General features: G+C 37.9%; 1 protein-coding gene across 4 annotated transcripts in view; it reads right to left on the reverse strand.

Moving 5' to 3' along the window:
- Positions 1–19,968, reverse strand: part of GRIP1 (glutamate receptor interacting protein 1) — a 695,695-nt gene that overhangs the window by 138,766 nt on the left and 536,961 nt on the right. For all 4 annotated transcript variants that reach the window (XM_027106947.1, XM_027106944.1, XM_027106943.1 and 1 more), the window contains exons 6-7: positions 9,237–9,312; positions 6,811–6,956 (exon numbers count right to left, since the gene is read on the reverse strand). In XM_027106947.1, coding sequence (XP_026962748.1) covers positions 6,811–6,956; positions 9,237–9,312 — 222 coding nt within the window. The remainder of the gene's footprint in view (positions 1–6,810; positions 6,957–9,236; positions 9,313–19,968) is intronic.

Genomic DNA, 19,968 nt, shown 5'->3' on the forward strand with positions numbered 1-19,968 from the left:
AGCTCCATCCTTGGGTCTTGCTTTTCTCTGTCCACGGTCACTTCCCTAAGGTGCCTCGTGGTTTTAAGGTCCATCTCTGTGCTGATGACTCAAAAATTTATACCTCCTGCCCTAAACTCTGCACTAAATTCCAGGCTTAATGACCCATCTGTATACTCCATACCTCCACTTGGATGATGGATAGACACCTCAAACATAACATATCCAAAACTGAACTCTTACTTTTCCCCCAGACCTATTCCTACCAGTCTTATCTCAATACATTTTCTTTAAAATTTTAACAAAGACTAAATTCAACTTTAGTTAATAAAATTGATAATTTCAATAGCTTTCCCAGACTACTGAATTTGCTAAAATTTGTGATCTGAGATTTACTAGAAAATATATCTCATTCCAGTGATGAGATATCAATATCTCTGCACAGGCACACACGTGTTTCCTACAAAATAATTTGTGTACTTTTAATAGCATATAAAGAAACTCAATATTTATATTTATGATTATAGACACACACATGCTTCCTAAGATATAATGTGACATAATTTTAATAGTATGTAAATAAATGAAGGTATTAAAAGTAAAATAATGCAACAGGGATGTTCAAGTGGCAAATGAAAAGGTGCTTCATATCATTATTCATCCTGGAAATATACATTCAATTTGCCATGGGATATCACTACATACCCATAAGAATAGATAACATGAAACAGACTGAGAATACCAAGTGCTGGTGAGGACGGGAAGTAAGGAAAATTCTCGTATGTGTGGCATCTATTACTTTCATCACCTGCTTTGGGAAAGTGCCATTCTTTGTCTTGTTCTGTTCAACACACATTCCTTCCTGCCCTGCCAAAGAGCAGAGGCTACACTATATCCCTGGACATAGTGATTACTGCAGTGGTCAGCATTTGCTCCAAGCTAAGTCACTCAGCATCTTTTAGGGGAGATTCAGTTTCATTTCTTTTTCTGGCATTATGAACTCACAACATAATATAGACCTGTGGCTGCCTGGGACCATCTGGTCATGACACAAGGAGAGCCTTTCCCAGGCAAAGAGACCTGAGAGGCAGAACACCTGTGATATTACTGAACTTCTTCTGAAGTCAGGATATATCTTGACTCCCCACTTTTACAAGCTAATCAGTTCCCTCTTTAAATTATTCTAAATTGGTTTCTGCCATTTGTACCTGATGGCAACTTCATATACCAATGATCTATTGCTCCTCATTTTCCTAATTTAAGATCTTAAGCTTTCTATTGCAATTTTTCACCTATTTAGCTTTATCTAGGAGTGACAGAAAGGTGTCTCAGTGGAGGTCCATGAACTTCAAGTTTTCTACATTCTTTCATAATTTTATTTCCTTTGTACTTCTAAATATCTCCTGGCTTCCTTTAAAGATAAATAGCTTTTTACTTTAAAAGTTTAATTATTGAGGATTTTTATATCACAATGAGCTCGACAGGGTAAATAGCATTATTCTTATTTTATAGAAGTAAAAGATGATATGAAGAAATGAAATCATTGAGTCTAATATCTAGGGAGATTGGTAAAAGGAAAGGTTAGTTAATATTTTATGAACAATAATTCTAATTGAAAGTATCCTATACTCTGATTTTCTAAGGTACCATTTTTACTTCTTTCCACAAATTGTCATTCTCAATTATCTGACCTTATCTATACCTAATCCCATTTTAACCCTGTTTTAGAAAAACAGGATTGAAAAAAGCAAGAAGGACAAAACAGAGAAAGGATAATAATTACAGGGGAATACTGAAAACAATCCAAGTAAGACGATTAGAATATAGAAGGGTATTAACAAGTGAGAAACCGAGAATAGAGTATAAAAAAAATAATTGGGGGGCTACCCTGGTGGCGCAGTGGTTGACAGTCCGCCTGCCGCTGCAGGGGACACGTGTTCGTGCCCCGGTCCGGGAAGATCCCACATGCCGCGGAGCTGCTGGGCCCGTGAGCCATGGCCGCTGAGCCTGCGAGTCCGGAGCCTGTGCTCCGCAACGGGAGAGGCCACAACAGTGAGAGGCCCACGTACCACACACACACACACACACACACACACAAATAATAATAATTGGGAGGCTAGAAAGGGAAGGAGAAAGAAAGGAAGACAGAGCATGAGCAACACAGTGGGAGAGAAAAGGCTGAGAGCAAGTAACCAAGTGCAAGAGAGTTGAATGGAAGAGAAGAGAGAAAAAGGAATTTAAAAAGACATAAAAAACCCAAGTCAAAGTTTGCTCATTTGCTGTATAAAGTTAGCAAAACTTAAATAATACAATAAATGTAGTATGCAGATAAATAATTTTCCAAAAATGCGTCTTTTTATGATAATAAGAGCTCTTATACTAAGACTTTAAATTCAAAAGTCCTATCCTGGAAAAGGGAACACTCTTGCACTGCTGGTGGGAATGTGAATTGGTACAGCCACTATGGAGAACAGTATGGAGGTTCCTTAAAAAACTACAAATAGAACTACCATATGACCCAGCAATCCCATTACTGGGCATATACCCTGAGAAAACCATAATTCAAAAAGAGTCATGTACCAAAATGTTCATTGCAGCTCTATTTACAATAGCCCAGAGATGGAAACAACCTAAGTGCCCATCTTCGGATGAATGGATAAAGAAGATGTGGCACATATATACAATGGAATATAACTCAGCCATAAAAAGAAACGAAATTGAGCTATTTGTAATGAGGTGGATAGACCTAGAGTCTGTCATACAGAGTGAAGTAAGTCAGAAAGAGAAAGACAAATACCGTATGCTAACACATACATATGGAATTTAAGAAAAAAAAATGTCATGAAGAACCTAGGGGTAAGACAGGAATAAAGACACAGACCTACTAGAGAATGGACTTGAGGATATGGGGAGGGGGAAGGGTGAGCTGTGACAAAGCGAGAGAGAGGCATGGACATATATACACTACCAAATGTAAGGGAGATAGCTAGTGGGAAGCAGCCGCATAGCACAGGGAGATCAGATCGGTGCTTTGTGACCGCCTGGAGGGTTGGGATAGAGAGGGTGGGAGGGAGGGAGACGCAAGAGGGAAGAGATATGGGAACATGTGTATATGTATAACTGATTCACTTTGTTATAAAGCAGAAACTAACACACCATTGTAAAGCAATTATACCCCAATAAAGATGTTAAAAACACAAAACAAAACAAAACAAAAACAAAAGTCCTATCCTGAAATCTGGTGTGAAACTAGATACAATCAGACTAGCTAGCCCAGATGTCGAGTCCAGTATATTTAACAACTTAAGGTATGATTTAAAAAATCAGTAGGCATGTGATAGATTCTTTATGAAATCTATTAAATTATATTAGGTAACTTTAGAAAAAAAAAATATTTATATCCTAAGAAAAATACTAGTTCCAGGGCTTCCCTGGTGGCGCAGTGGTTGAGAGTCCGCCTGCTGATGCAGAGGACGCAGGTTCGTTACTCGGTCCGGGAAGATCCCACTTGCTGCGGAGCGGCTGGGCCCGGGAGCCATGGCCGCTGAGCCTGTGCGTCCGGAGCCTGTGCTCCGCAACGGCAGAGGCCACAACGGTGAGAGGCCCACGTACCGCAAAAAAAAAAAAAAAAAAAAAAAAAAAAAAAAATACTAGTTCCAAATTAAAAAAAAAACCAAGGAACTTTGATACATCAGAAAGGGCAAATAAACTACTAAGAAGAGTTTTTACAAAAAACTGATAAGAACTAATATCCCTAAAATACAAATAGTTACACAAATCAATAGAAAAATTAATACAGGGCATAAGCAGACAATAGGAGATGAAAATGGCTAGTGTTCATACAAAAAAGCATTTAGTCGCACTAGAAATTTTTTTAAAAAGTAAACTAAAATATAAATGCAATTTTTACTTAAATCAGAAAGATTAAAACCAATACTATTTAGTGTTGTATCTGGTGCTCTGTTGAGACAGGTACACTTAAAACATTGCTGGTAGTAATATATTATAAAGTAGGATAAGCTTTCTGGAGGACAATTGGAATTATGTACCAAATATTTAAAAAAAGAAATATGCCCTTCGACTTAATGAAGTCAGATACACAGACAAAGATTTGGGTTAAATCTTTCATTCCAGTTATCTATAATAGCAGTCTGTTGGGATATTCATTCCAACAGACTGGATATTCATTCCAGTTATCTATAATAGCAGTCTGTTGGGAAATGGTTATGTAAATACAGAATTTATTTTTGGGTGTGGTATAAAGTAGGAGATTAATTGAATTTTTTCCCATGTGGCTAACTAATTGACCCAGTATCATTTACTGACTAGCTCAACCATTCCCCACTGATGTAAGACTACACCTCTGCTTACATATCTGTAGTGGTCTGTGGCATTCAATTCTCTTCCACTGGGTTCTTTATTACCTCATGTAAATATTACATAGACTTAATGGCACAATTTTAGACTGAGTCTTGATATTGGATAGAACAAGTTTCTCTGCTTCCATATTGTTTCAAAAACATTTTGGCTGTTTTCCCCCTCCCACTTTTCTTACATTTTAGAAACAGCTTATTAAAGTCCTCCAAAGATCCTTCTGGGATTCTGAATAGAATTTATGGATGCATTTGAAAGAAAGGATATATTTTAGATATCAAGACTTCCCACCCAAGTTCATGATGTAGGTCTTCATTTGTTTAAGTATTCTTTACGTATATGCATATCTGTATCTATATCAATATCTATATCTAATGGGAAGATACAACTTTTGTTGTATTTATTCCTTATAGGAACCTTATTATTTTATTGTTGTTATAAATGGTATATTAAAAATTAACTTCCTGGTTTTGGCTGGTATATAGAAATGTAACTGATTTTTGTATACTGATCTTATATCTAGCAACTTAGAGAAACTTTTAATGAGTTTCCTTCCTGATGGCACTTTCCCCTATATTAGGGGGATATCTGAGAACTCTGAGGTATGAAAATTGTCAGGCATGATTCAGAATGTGAATGTGAGTAGGGAAGAAGGAAGACAGGTGAGTCATCCTCTCCCCTCCTGACTCTGGTAATAATGAGATATGGAGGGCTCTGCTCTGAAATGGTGCCCATCCCCAGAGGGGGAGCCCTTGTCTCTCTGAGGTGGGCTGCTCAGAACTTACAAACTGTTGCTGTATTTAGTTTGGGAACTGGTTCCTTCTCATCCTTCAGGTTTTTGCCTACCTGTCACCTCTTCACTGACTCCTGATTGGCATCTGTCAGCCCTCACCTGTGCCTGCCCTTACTCCCTATTACAGAATCCAGTTCATGCCTTTCATGGTAGGTAATGATCACTTTCTGAGTGTTTATTTGTTTGGTCATGTTCCTGTTTACTGTCTCTCCTCCTTGTCAATTGCAAACTTCATAAGAGCAGAGACCAGGTCTGTTTTGTTTATTTCTGTACTCTTGGTACCTGTCACTTAGCTTAAATATTAAAAAAATATATATTTGTAGACTGAATGAGTTAAATATGTCAAACACCTGTTTCAATTTTTAATGTGAATAATAAATTGGATCATCAGTTAAAATATATCTTACTTGTATAATTTTATTTTGTCTTCCTAACTGCCTTTTAAAATAGGCACTGCTGGTTTCCATGTGACAAATGAGGTAACTAAGGCACAGTGAAATAAGTAACAGGGTGCAAACTAATAGCTAGAAATCAGTAGAATTGAAAACAGAACACAAATCATCTAACTCAAAAGCCATACAAAACAATAAAAAGAGAAAGAAAAAAGGGAGAAAGAGAAGACAAGAGAAAGGAAGAATAGAGAGAGGAAAGTTCATTCATTCCTGACCTTTCCATCCTAAGGGCATATCATACCACTTATTCTGCTAAGAACTCCTTAACTCACACTTTAAGTCTTTTAGGAAGCCTCATACCTCTCAAAGACATTTCAGGCCAGTAGACAGATTAAGAATACGTTCAAGCAACACTGTTCTACGTGAATCATATAGAGCAGGAAATAAAAGGAGTTTACAGTTACAGAATAAGTGTTTTTTTCTTGGCTACATTTTACCAGGACAAAACTTGCTGGTAAAGTCAGGCACACAATCAAGTCTGATAATTGTAAGAAGTATTTACAACATGATTTAAGTTTCAGTTTCACGTTCCAGTTCATTCTCTCATAATTTATCTGCCTTAGTCAACTATACACAAAACTTTGGCTCTCTCTTCACACTGAAAAGCCACGTGAGAATATCTTTCCAATTGTACTACAGTTGAGAGGGTAGAAATAGAATTACTTTCTATTGGAATCATTATTTCAAGAAAGAATATTGTACTCAACTTTCATTTTAATCAATGATACTATTTGTCCCCTTTCCTTTCTTTGTCCCTAAGTCTGATGATAAAATGGTAATTTCCATTAATTCTGATCAGCTGGCTTCACTCTGTGACGTAAAAAGAAGGAAAGGAATCCCCTACTGTTTCCAGTCTCCATGTAGTAAAAGACAAAGTACTAGCCCTTAAGTTAATAACACCACTTTTGTGACTTGGAGGGGGAAAACACTTTCCTGCCAAAGGGTAATCCACGTATAAGAGCTGATTGCTAGGTGAAACACACTGACAGAATGAGATGTTATCATAGATTCTATCAACACAAGAATTCAAAATCGCTGAGGAGTCCTTCTCACCTCTTTCTGAACTCAAACAGAATAATATGGTATTGATGAAATTCTGTCTGCTACAGGTGGACATAACAGTTCCTTCTTAATCCAAAGTGGTTTATCAGGGATGGACAGTGACATGATGTAGAGCTTAGTTAGAGATCCCAACCTCAGGATCCGACATACCCATGACCGAGACATCATATTCGATCAGCAGCGTCGCTTCTTGTCCACACTGTTTGAGAATACTCATGGCCTCAGCGTGCGTGGTTCCAAGAAGCCGAATTCCATCCACACTGAGCAGCCTATCACCAGGTTTGATTGTGCCCTCTCTGAAGGGAGAATAAAGAAACAGTCATTAATTTAGCATCATGGGGCTTAGCATTAATAGTCACTCAGCCAAAGAGGCTCTTTCACACACATGCTACCATCTATCCCATTTGCATTTCCTTTTAAGCATCAAGTGTGACATTAAGAGGGTAAAGAGGTAACCCTGACCAGAAAGTTGCTGCAATATGAAAATCAGTAATAAGAAAATAACTACACATTAGCAAATAACCAGGTCACCCACGATGAACTCTTGGGGTGTAAAAGTAACAAAGGCACATTTTCTCTTTTCTAGGGTTTTGCCAAAATGTCTAAAATTGATTTATTAGAGCCCAAGAAATAGCACTCACCTATTTTCCCAAAGCCAGGTGAGCAGAAAAGTCTGCCGGTTTCATTCAATTTATCACCAGTGAACCCAAGCTGGATAGGGAATGCTGGTGAAAAATTTCCCTAGTCTGTAAATTTTCCTACTGATTTATAAGGCCATTTGACGATCATTAAATTGATTCAGTCTCACATTCAATGGAAAAGGCAGGCAAATACTATTCTCCCTTCTGTGGCCATAGACACTCAAGGCACTGGGAGAAGATGCCTCAGGACAGTCATGACACCACTAAAATGGAGCCAGAGAGCCTACCAGATTATAACCCTCCTGCCTCAGGGAGGGTCAATGAAGATAAGAAAATCAGATGCGGGGATTACAAGTTTAGGATTTGGAAAGAATAAAAATGCTGTCTTAAATATCTTTCACCCAGCAACTCTCTATGTGTTTTGACTCTAAATTTTTATCTTAAATTCTTAGATTTCCTTTCGTCCTCCATTAATTTGGTAATACGTTGCTCACAAACTAGTAGCCTGCTCCTGACATTTCTGTCAACCCAAACTCTAGAATGTTATTAAGAAATAGAAATATTCTCATTTGCTTCAGGAAGAATCATTCACAAGAAAAGGCAGGAGAAGGAAAAAAAAATGGCAAAATTTCCTTGGAAATTTTCACTTTGTATTATCCTCTGCAAAGGCAAATACACTTTAGTGCAGAGGAGAACCCAGTGTCTCCATATTTTCTCATTTTATATTAAACATTGACTTAAAAAACAAACTGAGCTAACGGTATGAGCTTTGAAGGAAAATAAATCTGAATTTCTATCCTAGCTGGCAAGTCATTTAACGATACTGGGCGTCAGTTTTGTCACCTGTAAATCTGGATAAAAATACCTGATTTAGTGGGTGGTTGTGAAGATAAAATAAGATAATGTCTGCCAAGTACTGAGCACAGTTCCTGGCCCATGGTGGTCACTCATCAAGCAGTATTTATTATTATTATTACTATTTCGAGTGCTTAAGAAAGGTTTTTAAAAATCCATCCTAGGCTGAAACATAGTGCAGAGTCAGGGGTAATCAGTGCGTTTTCCTCCTCTCCTTCAACTATATCTAGTGGCAGGCATTGTGTTCCCTACCATTATGGAGCAGACTTTTCGCTGTGGGAAATTAGTACAAAGATAAGCATCTCTTGAGACATCTAAGTTGTGAGTTTACTTGGGACCCCCAAGGTTTATTGTAGGAAAGCTGAAGGAGCTTCTATCAGATATTCAAATTAGCCAGGAAGAGAATGCTCTAAACGCTAACACTGACAATATTCCTTCCCTTTTACTAAAAGTCGCTTCTATTCTGACACACAAAATCATCATCAAAGGGTGATAATCATGATAAGGACGTTGGCAATAGTAAGAGTCAGAGAACACCACCACCTGTCTTTTCAGGTTAGGATATTACCAATTGGAGAGGACGCATTTCAAGGACCTGCTGTTAAAGGGCCAGCTGCCTTTTTTTTTTTAATAATTAATTTTTATTGGAGTAGAGTTGCTTTACAATGTTGTGTTAGTTTCTACTGTACAGCAAAGTGAATCAGCTATACATACACATATATCCCCTCTTTTTTGGATTTCCTTCCAGGATGAAAGGCCTCCTGCAAGGCACCATAAATCTCTAATCTTTGATAAAACAAAAAACCTTGAAAGGTATGCATTATCACCTACATTTTACAGTTGGAGGGAACTGAGCTTAGAACTGTTAAGTCATTTGCCAAAGACACAGGGTAGCAAGCATTGAATCTGGAGTCAAACTTTCTTCTGATTCTGCAGCCTGAACTCTTTTGTTTTCACATTCCAACATATTTACTTAAGACCTATCTGTTACTATGAAATTTCTAATTCATCAACTTCTATGCCAAAGTCCCCAGCTTTATTTAATCTATTTGGATAGTGACACAGAAAGATGAAGTTTACCTGTCAGCAGGCCCTCCAGGACGAACACATGTTATTACAACCGGACGAGATTTATTTCTATCATCATGTGCTCCCCCTAGCAAAGAAAAGGAATACGGCTCAAAAAATGCTCTCATGGCTGCCATTAAAAAATTCACTTACAAAATGCCAGCTGAGAAACTGAAACAAATGTTATTGTTGTATATGGAGGAATACTTATAATGTTTCCTTCTGGCACATAACAGACTTAAAAACCTTATTCATTTTATACAGAATACATTGTTGAAGTCAACATTTCTCCTCCTCCCAATAAATATATGGCTGTAATCGGGGTGAGATATAAAATGTTTAACAACTACTGTGATAAGAGCATCAAATAATTATAAATACTAGCCCAATTAGAACAGCTGCTGGCTATAAACAAAGTGTAGGTGGGTATATTTGGTGTCAATCAACCTGGGCTGTTATACTGGTGAGTCAACAACGTGACATGAAGCAAAAACTAAAGGAAAAAAAAATCCAAATATTAAAAAAAAGAAAAATTCGAGTGGCTGAAGTGGCCTCCATTAAAAACGGGGTGTTCAAAATATTAGTGCATTCTAAAAGCACTACATTTTTAGTGCCCACCACATTTCTTTTTTAACATTTTTATTGGAGTATAATTGCTTTACAGTGGTGTGTTAGTTTCTGCTTTATAACAGTGTGAATCAGTTATACGTATATATATATCCCCGTATCTCTTCCCTCTTGCGTTTCCCTCCCACCCTCCCTATCCCACCCCTCTAGGTGGTCACAAAGCACTAAGCTGATCTCCCTGGGCTATGCGGCTGCTTCCTACTAGCTATCTTTTTTACATTTGGTAGTGTACATCTGTCCATATATACACTACCACTCTCTCACTTTGTCCCAGCTTACCCTTCCCCCTCCCCGTATCCTCAAGTCCATTCTCTAGTAGGTCTGCGTCTTTACTCCCATCTTGCCCCGAGGTTCTTCATGACCGTTTTTTGTTTTTTAGATTCCATATATATGTGTTAGCATACGGTGTTTGTTTTTCTCTTTCTGACTTACTTCACTCTGTATGACAGACTCTAGGTCCATCCACCTCACTATAAATAACTCAATTTCGTTTCTTTTTATGGCTGAGTAATATTCCATTGTGTACACATGCCACACCTTCTTTATCCATTCATCTGTCAATGGACACTTAGGTTGCTTCCATGTCCTGGCTATTGTAAGCAGAGCTGCAATGAACATTGTAGCATCCCCCACATTTGATGTGGGCTTTTTTCAAAAATTAATTAATTTATTTTTAGCTGTGTTGGGTCTTCATTGCTGTGTGCGGGCTTTTTCTAGTTGAGGTGAGCTGGGGCGACTCTTGGTTGTGGTGCACGGTCTTCTCATTGCAGTGGCTTCTCTTGTTGTGGAGCATGGGCTCTAGGCGTGTGGGCTTCAGTAGTTGTGGCATGTGGGCTCAGTAGTTGTGGCTCGCGGGCTCTGGAGCGCAGGCTCAGTAGTTGTGGCGCATGGGCTTAGTTGCTCCACGGCATGTGGGATCTTCCCAGGCTAGGGCTCGAACCCGTGTCCCCTGCATTGGCAGGTGGATTCTTAACTACTGTGCCACCAGGGAAATTCCTGATGTGTTTTGATGTTACATTTTACATCTTTTTATTTTGTATCGCTTAACAAATTTTTGTAGTTACAGCTAATTTTGCTACTTCTGTCTTTTAACCTTCATACTAACTTTGTAAGTGGTTGATCCACTACCTTTACCATATATTTGACTATACCAGTGAGATTTTTTCTTTCATATATTTTCTCATTTATATTTAGGGCCATTTCTTCTCAGCTTAAAGTTGTCCCTAAAGGGACATTTCTTGTAAGGCCAGTTTGGTGGTAATGAACTACTTTTGCTTTTCCTTGTCTGGAAAACTCTTTATCTCTCCTTCAATTCTGAAAGTTAACCTTGCCAGGTAGAGTATTCTTGGAAGTTTTTTCCTTTTAGCACCTTGAATATATCACGTCACTCCCTCTGGCCTGCAAATTTTCTGCTGAAAAATCAGTTGATAGTCTTACGGGAGTTCCCTTGTATATAACGAGTTGTCTTTCTCTTTCTGCTTTGAGTCTCTCTTTATCTTTAACTTTTGACGGTTTAATTATAATGTGTCTTGGTATGGATCTCTTTGGGCTCATCTTGTTTGGGATTCTCTGTGCTTCCCAAACCTGGATGTCTATTTCCTTCCACAGGTTAGAAATGTTTTCAGCCATTATTTCTTCAAAAAACTTTTCTGCCCCTTTCTCTCTCTCTCTTCTCTTTCTGGGACCGTTATAAAGTGAATGCTAGTATGCTACATGTTGTCCCACAGTCCCTTAAGTTATTCTCATTTTTAAAAATTCTTTTTTCTTTTTGCCATTCTGTTTGGATGATTTCTACTACCTTGTCTTCCAGGTCACTGATCTGTTCTTCTGTTTCAACTGGTTTGCTATTGAATCCCACGAGTGCATTTTTCAGTTCAGTTATTGAATTCTTCAGCTTTATGACTTCTGTTTGGTTCTTTCTTATGTGTTCTTTCTCTTTGTTGAAGTCCTCACTGTGTTCTTCATTCTTCTCCTGAGCTGGGTGAGCATCTTTATGACCACTACTTTGAACTCTTTATCAGGTAAATTACTTATCTCCATTTCATTAGGTTTTTTTTTTTCCTGAAGTTTTATCTTGTTCCTTTATTTGGAACATTTTCTTCTGTTCCCTCATTTTGCTTGATTCTCTGTGTTTGTTTTGATGTATCATGCAAAACAGCCATCTCTCAGTCTTCAAAGATTGTCCCAGTCTCGATGTGGCCCTTTCATAATTTCTTGGGGAGTAGGAATTCAGCTGTTTCTGGGGTTCTTTTCAGAGTAAACTGTTTTATGTGTAGCTGTATGTTTGTTGTGTCTGTGGGAGGAACTGAGTTCAGGATTTTCCTACCAACCATCTTGAACCACCCTCTATCCACTTCCACTTTCTTAACTAGTGTTTGCGTGACCTGATTTCCTCATACATCACCATCCTGGCTGCCCATCTGGATGGTCTCTAGTTTGCCAGTATTTGATAAATATGAATGTTACCATCATACGACATATTTTGGTTGTTTTTCTAATTTTATATTTTATACAGCATGTTCTTATTAGTTATCTTTTTTTTTTTTTTTTTTTTTTTGCGGTACACAGGCCTCTCACTGTGGTGGCCTCTCCCATTGCAGAGCACAGGCTCCGGACGCGCAGGCTCAGCAGCCATGGCTCATGGGCCTAGCCACTCCGTGGCACGTGGGATCTTCCTGGACTGGGGCATGAACCCGTGTCCCCCGCATCGGCAGGCAGACTCTCAACCACTGTGCCATCAGGGAAGCCCTAGTTATCTATTTTATACATATTAGTGTGTATATGTCAATCCCAATCTCCCAATTCACCCCACCACCCACCCCCCCGCTTTTCCCCTTTGGTGTCCATACGTTCGTTCTCTACATCTGTGTCTCTATTTCCGCCTTGCAAACCGGTTCCTCTGTACCATTTCTCTAGATTCCACATATATGCAGTAATATACAATATTTTTCTCTTTCTGACTTACTTCACTCAGTATGACAGTCTCTAGGTCCATCCACGTCCCTACAAATGACCCAATTTCGTTCCTTTTTATGGCTGAGTAATATTCCATTGTATATATGTACCACATCACCTTTATCTATTCATCTGTCGATGGGCATTTAGGTTGCTTCCATGACCTGGCTATTGTAAATAGTGCTGCAATGAACATTGGGGTGCATGTGTCTTTTTGAATTATGGTTTTCTCTGGGCATATGCCCAGTAGTGGGATTGCTGTGTCATATGGTAGTTCTATCTTTAGTTTTTTAAGGAACCTCCATACTGTCCTCCATAGTGGCTGTATCAATTTACATTCCCACCAACAGTGAAAGAGACTTCCCTTTTCTCCACACCCTCTCCAGCATTTATTGTTTGTAGATTTTCTGACGATGCCCATTCTAACTAGTGTGAGGTGATACCTCATTGTAGTTTTGATTTGCATTTCTCTAATAATTGGTGATGTTGAGCAGCTTTTCATGTGCCTCTTGGCCATCTGCATGTCTTCTTTGGAGAAATGTCTATTTAGGTCTTCTGCCCATTTTTTGATTGGGTTGTTTTTTTTTTAATATTGAGCTGCATGAGCTGTTTATATATTTTGGAGATTAATCCTTTCTCCGTTGATTCATTTGCAAATATTTTCTCCCATTGTGAGGGGTGTCTTTTCATCTTATTTATGGTTTCCTTTGCTGTGCAAAAGCTTTTAAGTTTCATTAGGTCCCATTTGTTTATTTTTGGTTTTATTTCCATTATTCTAGGAGGTGGGTCAAACAATATCTTGCTGTGATTTATGTCAATAGGAGGTTCTTCCTATGTTTTCCTCTAAGAGTTTTATAGTGTTCAGTCTTACATTTAGGTCTTTAATTCATTTTGATTTTATATTTGTATGGTGTTAGGGAGTGTTCTAATTTCATTCTTTTACATGTAGCTGTCCAGTTTTCCCAACATCACTTATTGAAGAGACTGTCTTTTCTCCATTGTATATCCTTGCCTCCTTTGTCATAGATTAGTTCACCATAGGTGTGTGGGTTTATCTCTGGACTTTGTATGCTGTTCCATTGATCTATATTTCTGTTTTTGTCCCAGTACCATATTGTCGTGATTACTGTAGCTTTGTAGTATAGTCTGAAGTCAGGGCATCTGATTCCTCCAGCTCCATTTTTTTCCCTCAAGATTGCTTTGGATATTTGGGGTCTTTTGTGTCTCCATACAAATTTTAAGATTTTTTTGTTCTAGTTCTATAAAAAATGCCATTGGTAATTTGACAGAGATTGCATTGAATCTGTAGATTGCTTTGGGTACTATAGTTATTTTCACAATGTTGATTCTTCCAGTCTAAAAACATGGTATATCTCCCCATCTGTTTGTGTCATCTTTGATTTCTTTCATCAGCATCTTAGAGTTTTCTGAGTACAGGTCTTTTACCTCCTTAGGTAGATTTATTCCTAGGTATTTTATTCTTTTTGTTGCAATGGTGAATGAGATTGTTTCCTTAATTTCTCTTTCTGATGTTTCATTGTTAGTATATAGGAATGCAAGAGATTTCTGTGCGTTAACTTTGTGTCCTGCAACTTTACCAAATTCATTGATTAGCTCTAGTAGCTTTCTGGTGTCATCTTTAGGATTATCTATGTATAGTATCATGTCATCTGAAAACAGTGACAGTTTTACTTCTTCTTTTCCAAATCTGTATTCCTTTTATTTCCTTTTCTTCTCTGAGTGCCATGGCTAGGACTTCCAAAACTATGTTGAATAATAGTGGTGAGAGTGGACATCCTTGTCTTGTTTCTGATCTTAGTGGTAATGGTTTCAGTTTTTCATCGAGAATGATGTTTGCTGTGGGTTTGTTGTATATGGTCTTTATTATGTTGAGGTAGGTTCCCTCTGTGCCCATTTTCTGGAGACTTTTTATAATAAATGGGTGTTGAATTTTGTCAAAAGCTTTTCCTGCATCTATTGAGATGATCATGTGGTTTTTATTCTTCAATTTGTTAATATGATATTTCACATTGATTGATTTGTGTATATTGAAGAATCCTTGCATCCCACCTGATCATGGTGTATGATCCTTTTAATGTGTTGTTGGATTCTGTTTGCTGGTATTTTGTTAAGGATTTTTGCATCTATATTCATCAGTGATATTGGTCTGTAATTTTCTTTTTTTTTGTAGTATCTTTGTATGGTTTTGGAATCTGGGTAATGGTGGCATTGTAGAATGACTTTGGGAGTGTTTCTTCCTCTGCAATTTTTTGGAAGAGTTTGCAAAGGATGGGTGTTAGCTCTTTTCTAAATGTTTGATAGAATTCACTTGTGAAGGCATCTGGTAGTGGACTTTTGTTTGTTGGAAGATTTTTTAAAAAAAATTTGTTCATTTAATTAAGTAATTAATTCATTTTTGGCTGCATTGGGTCTTTGTTGCTGTGTGCAGGCTTTCTCTAGTTGCAATGAGTGGGGGCTACTCTTCGTAGTGGTGCGCAGGCTTCTCATTGCGGTGGCATCTCTTGTTGCAGAGCACAGGCTCTAGGCACATGGGCTTCAGTAGTTGTGGCACGTGGGCTCAGTAGTTGTGGCTCGTGGGCTTCAGAATGCAGGCTCCGTAGTTGTGGCATATGGGTTTAGTTGCTCTGTGGCATTTGGGATCTTCCCAAACCAGGGCTCGAACCCCTGTCGCCTTCATTGGCAGGCTGACTCTTAATCACTGCACCACCAGGGAAGCAGTTGGAAGATTTTAAATTACACTTTCAATTTAATTACTTGTGATTGGTCTGTTCATATTTTCTATTTCTTCCTGGTTCAGTCTAGGAAGGTTATACCTTTCTAAGAATTTGTCCATTTCTTCCAGGTTGTCCATCTTATTGGCATAGAGTTGCTCGTAGTCTTCTCATGATGCTTTGTATTTCTGCAGTGTCCATTGTAACATCTCCTTTTTCATTTCTAATTTTATTGATTGGAGTCCTCTCCCTCTTTTTCTTGATGAGCCTGGCTAAAGGTTTATCAATTTTATTTATCTTCTCAAAGAACCAGCTTTTAGTTTTATTGATCTTTGCTTCTATTTCATTTATTTCTGCTCTGATCTTTATGATTTCTTTCCTTCTACTAACTTTAGGTTTTGTTTGTTCTTCTTTCTCTAGTTCCTTTAAATGTAAGGTTACATTGTTTATTTGAGATGTTTCTTGTTTCTTGAGGTAGGATTGTATTGCTACAAACTTCCCTCTTAGTACTGCTTTTGCTGCATACCACAGGTTTTGGATCATCGTGTTTTCATATTCAACTCTAGGTATTTTTAAATTTCCTCTTTGATTTCTTCAGTGATCTCTTGGTTATTCAGTAACATATTGTTTAGCCTCCATGTGTTTGTGATTTTTACGTGTTTTTCCCTGTAATTTATTTCTAATCTCATAGCGTTGTGGTCAGAAAAGATGCTTGATACGATTTCAATTTTCTTAAATTTACCGAGGCTTGATTTGTGACCCAAGATGTGATCTATCCTGGAGAATGTTCTGTGTGCACTTGAGAAGAAAGTGTAATCTGCTGTTTTCAGATTGAATGTCCTATAAATATCAATTAGATCTATCTGATCTGTTGTGTCATTTAAAGCTTGTGTTTCCTTATAAATTTTCTGTCTGGATGATCTGTCTTTTGGTGTAAGTGAGGTGTTAAAGTCCCCCACTATCATTATGTTACTGTCAATTTCCTCTTTTATAGCTGTTAGCATTTGCCTTATATATTGAGGTGCTCCTATGTTGGGTGCATATTTATTTATAATTGTTATATCTTCTTCCTGGATTGATCCCTTGATCATTATGTAGTGTCCTTCATTGTCCCTTGTAACATTCTTTATTTTAAAGTCTATTTCATCTGATATGAGTACTGATACTCCAGCTTTGTTTGATTTCAATTTGTATGAAATATCTTTTTCCATCCCCTCACTTTCAGTCTGTATGTGTCCCTAGGTCTGAAGTGGGTCTCTTGTAGACAACATGTATATGAGTCTTGTTTTTGTATCCATTCAGCGAGCCTGTGTCTTTTGGTTGGAGCATTTAATCCATTCACTTTTTTTTTTTTTTTTTTTTTTTGCGGTACACGGGCCCCTCACTGCTGTGGCCCCTTCCGTTGCGGAGCACAGGCTCCGGACGCGCAGGTCCAGTGGCCACGGCCCACGGGCCCAGCCGCTCCGCGGCACGCGGGATTCTCCCGGACCGGGGCACGAACCCGCATCCCCTGCATCGGCAGGCGGACTCTCAACCACTGCGCCACCAGGGAAGCCCAATCCATTCACTTTTAAGGTAATTATCGATATGTATGTTCCTAAAACCATTTTCCTAATTGTTTTGGGCTTGTTTTTGTAGGTCCTTTTCTTCTCTTGTGTTTCCCACTTAGAGAAGTTCCTTTAGCATTTGTTGTAGAGCTGGTTTGGTGGTGCTGAATTCTCTTAGCTTTTGCTTGTCTGTAAAGCATTTGATTTCTCCATAGAATCTGAATGAGATCCTTGCCGGCTAGAGTAATCTTGGTTGTAGCTTCTTCCCTTTCATCACTTTAAATATATCGTGCCACTCCCTCCTAGCTTGTAGAGTTTCTGCTGAGAAGTCAGCTGTTAACCTTATGGGAGTTCCCTTGTATGTTATTTGGTTTGTTGTTTTTAATAATGTTGTTGTTGATTTTAATAATTTTTGTTTGTCTTTAATTTTTGCCAATTTGATTACTATGTGTCTCGGCGTGTTTCTCCTTGGGTTTATCCTGTATGGGACTCTCTCTGCGTTCCTGGACTTGAGTGGCTATATCCTTTCCCATGTTAGGGAAGTTTTCAACTATAATCTCTTCAAATATTTTCTCAGGTCCTTTCTCTCTCTCTTCTCCTTCTGGGACCCCTATAATGTGAATGTTGGTGCATTTAATGTTGTCCCAGAGGTCTCTTAGCCTGTCTTCACTTCTTTTCATTCTTTTTTTCTTTATTCTGTTGCATGGCAGTGAATTCCACCATTCTGTGTTCCAGGTCACTTATCCATTCTTCTGCATCAGTTATTCTGCTATTGATTCCTTCTAGTGTACTTTTCATTTCAGTTATTGTATTATTCATCTGTTTGTTTGTTTTTTAATTCTTCTAGGTTTTTGTTAAACATTTCTTGCATCTTCTTGATCTCTGTCTGCATTCTTTTTCCGAGGGCCTGGATCTCCTCACTATCATAGTTCTGAATTCTTTTTCTGGTAGGTTGCCTATCTCCACTTCATTTCATTGTTTTTCTGGGGTTTTATCTTGTTCCTTCATCTGGTACATAGCCCTCTGCCTTTTCATTTTGTCTATCTTTCTGTGAATGTGGTTTTCATTCCACAGGCTGCAGGATTGTAGTTCTTCTTGCTTCTGCTGTCTACCCTCTCACCATCATGTAACATTTAATGTTTGTCTGGTAGAACAGAGTGCCATTTCCCAAATTTGGCACTGGTAAAGAGGTCAGCTTAAAGAACCTAAGAGAAAATTTAAAAGGCATTCACTGTTCTTGATGAAAGCAAATGCTTCCTTTATGTTCATTGCTATTACAAGAGATTTATTCAGTCTGGTTGGTAAAATCTCTATTTCAGTATTTTCTTTCAATCAATTTGATGGATTCTTTTAAAATTCTTCCTTAATTAAAAAAGAAAATTCAGAATTTTTTCAGAAAAAAATTTTTTTAATGAAAATCATGATGATAAGTTATAGCACATGTTTAACCATATTTATATAAATACCATTATGTAACTTCTTTTTTGCAAGGTGATCATAAAAAGATAGGTGTACTTTCCCCTGAGGGGTATTGATTTAGAAGAGGAAAGAGGCTGAAGACAGCAAGAACCCTTTCCACTATATTGATTTGGAGGTCCAAATACAAGTACGTAACAGTGAATACATGTTAAAGTGTGAGACAGATAACTCTAAATTTATTGGTATGTGACATTTTGTCATTATTTGAAATAATGAGCCAAGTTTAGTTTGTGCTTCACTTACGTTCTAGATGTTTGGAGCTGTAAAGCATAATAAAGACCACTCAGAGACCAGTGGTATTTTCAATCCTGGTTGCCCATTAACATGACTCACCTGGCATGCTATTAGAAAAATATCAATGCCAGGGACACCATGCAGACCAAATCTGAATATTGGGGTCCATATGTTAAATGAGTACACATACCTACAATTTTATAGTTGAGAATGATTAGAGAAATTTCCTCATCCAAAGTGAAAAGCAAATTAGTGGCAGAGTGATTTTTCCTTTCTTTAAAAAAAATTTATCATAATTTTTTTCATCTATTTAAAAAAATTTTTTATTGGAGTACAGGTGATTTACAATGTTGTGTTAGTTTCTGCTCTACAGCAAAGTATCTCCACTCCTTTTTAGATACTCTTTCCAAATAGGTCATTACAGAGTATTAATTAGAGCTCCCTGTGCTCTACAGTAGGTCCTTATTAGTTATCCATTTTATATATAGTAGTGTGTATACCCAATCTCTCAATTTATCCCTCCCTCCCTTCCCCCCCCCCAGTAACTATAAGTTTGTTTTCTACATCCGTGACTCTCTTTCTGTTTTATAAATAAGTTCATTGAGTTTTCCTGTTAACCTAAACCATCTTCTGGCTTGATGGCAAAAGAATTAACAGAAATTTAACTCTCCATGATATAGGCCAGAACATCATTTTTCATTTTATGGGGACAAGTTTCTATCATTTGGGCAGTGAAGGTGTTTGGATCTGTGACATATAGCATTAGAAACGTAATTCCATTCATCAGCTAAAAGCCTGGTTTTTTTAAAAAGATCCATCCTAATTGGGTAAGAAGAAATTCTCCAGCATTAAATGAATATGCTTCATCTGCAATATCTTCTCCTCCCTCTTCCCTGAATGTCCTGGTATTCCCCATTGATCTAAGTTAAGCTCAAATCCCATCTATGCTATAATGTTTTACCTGCCATGATAGCATTTATCCACAGTACTTTCTCATTCTGCAACTCAGTTTGCGATTAACCAATAACTCTTAGGGGATGGGCAATGGCCACCTTTTGAGCAAGAAGACCCTCCAGATGGGCCTCAAATTGATTTGAAAATATAAGTTCTTTATTTATTCTCATTAAAAATTATGTAAGGGGCTTCCCTGGTGGTGCAGTGGTTGAGAGT

This window comes from Aethalodelphis obliquidens, unplaced genomic scaffold (assembly GCF_003676395.1).
Source record: "Aethalodelphis obliquidens isolate GAN/ISIS:26980383/991018 unplaced genomic scaffold, ASM367639v1 scaffold8, whole genome shotgun sequence".
NCBI lineage: Eukaryota > Metazoa > Chordata > Mammalia > Artiodactyla > Delphinidae > Aethalodelphis > Aethalodelphis obliquidens.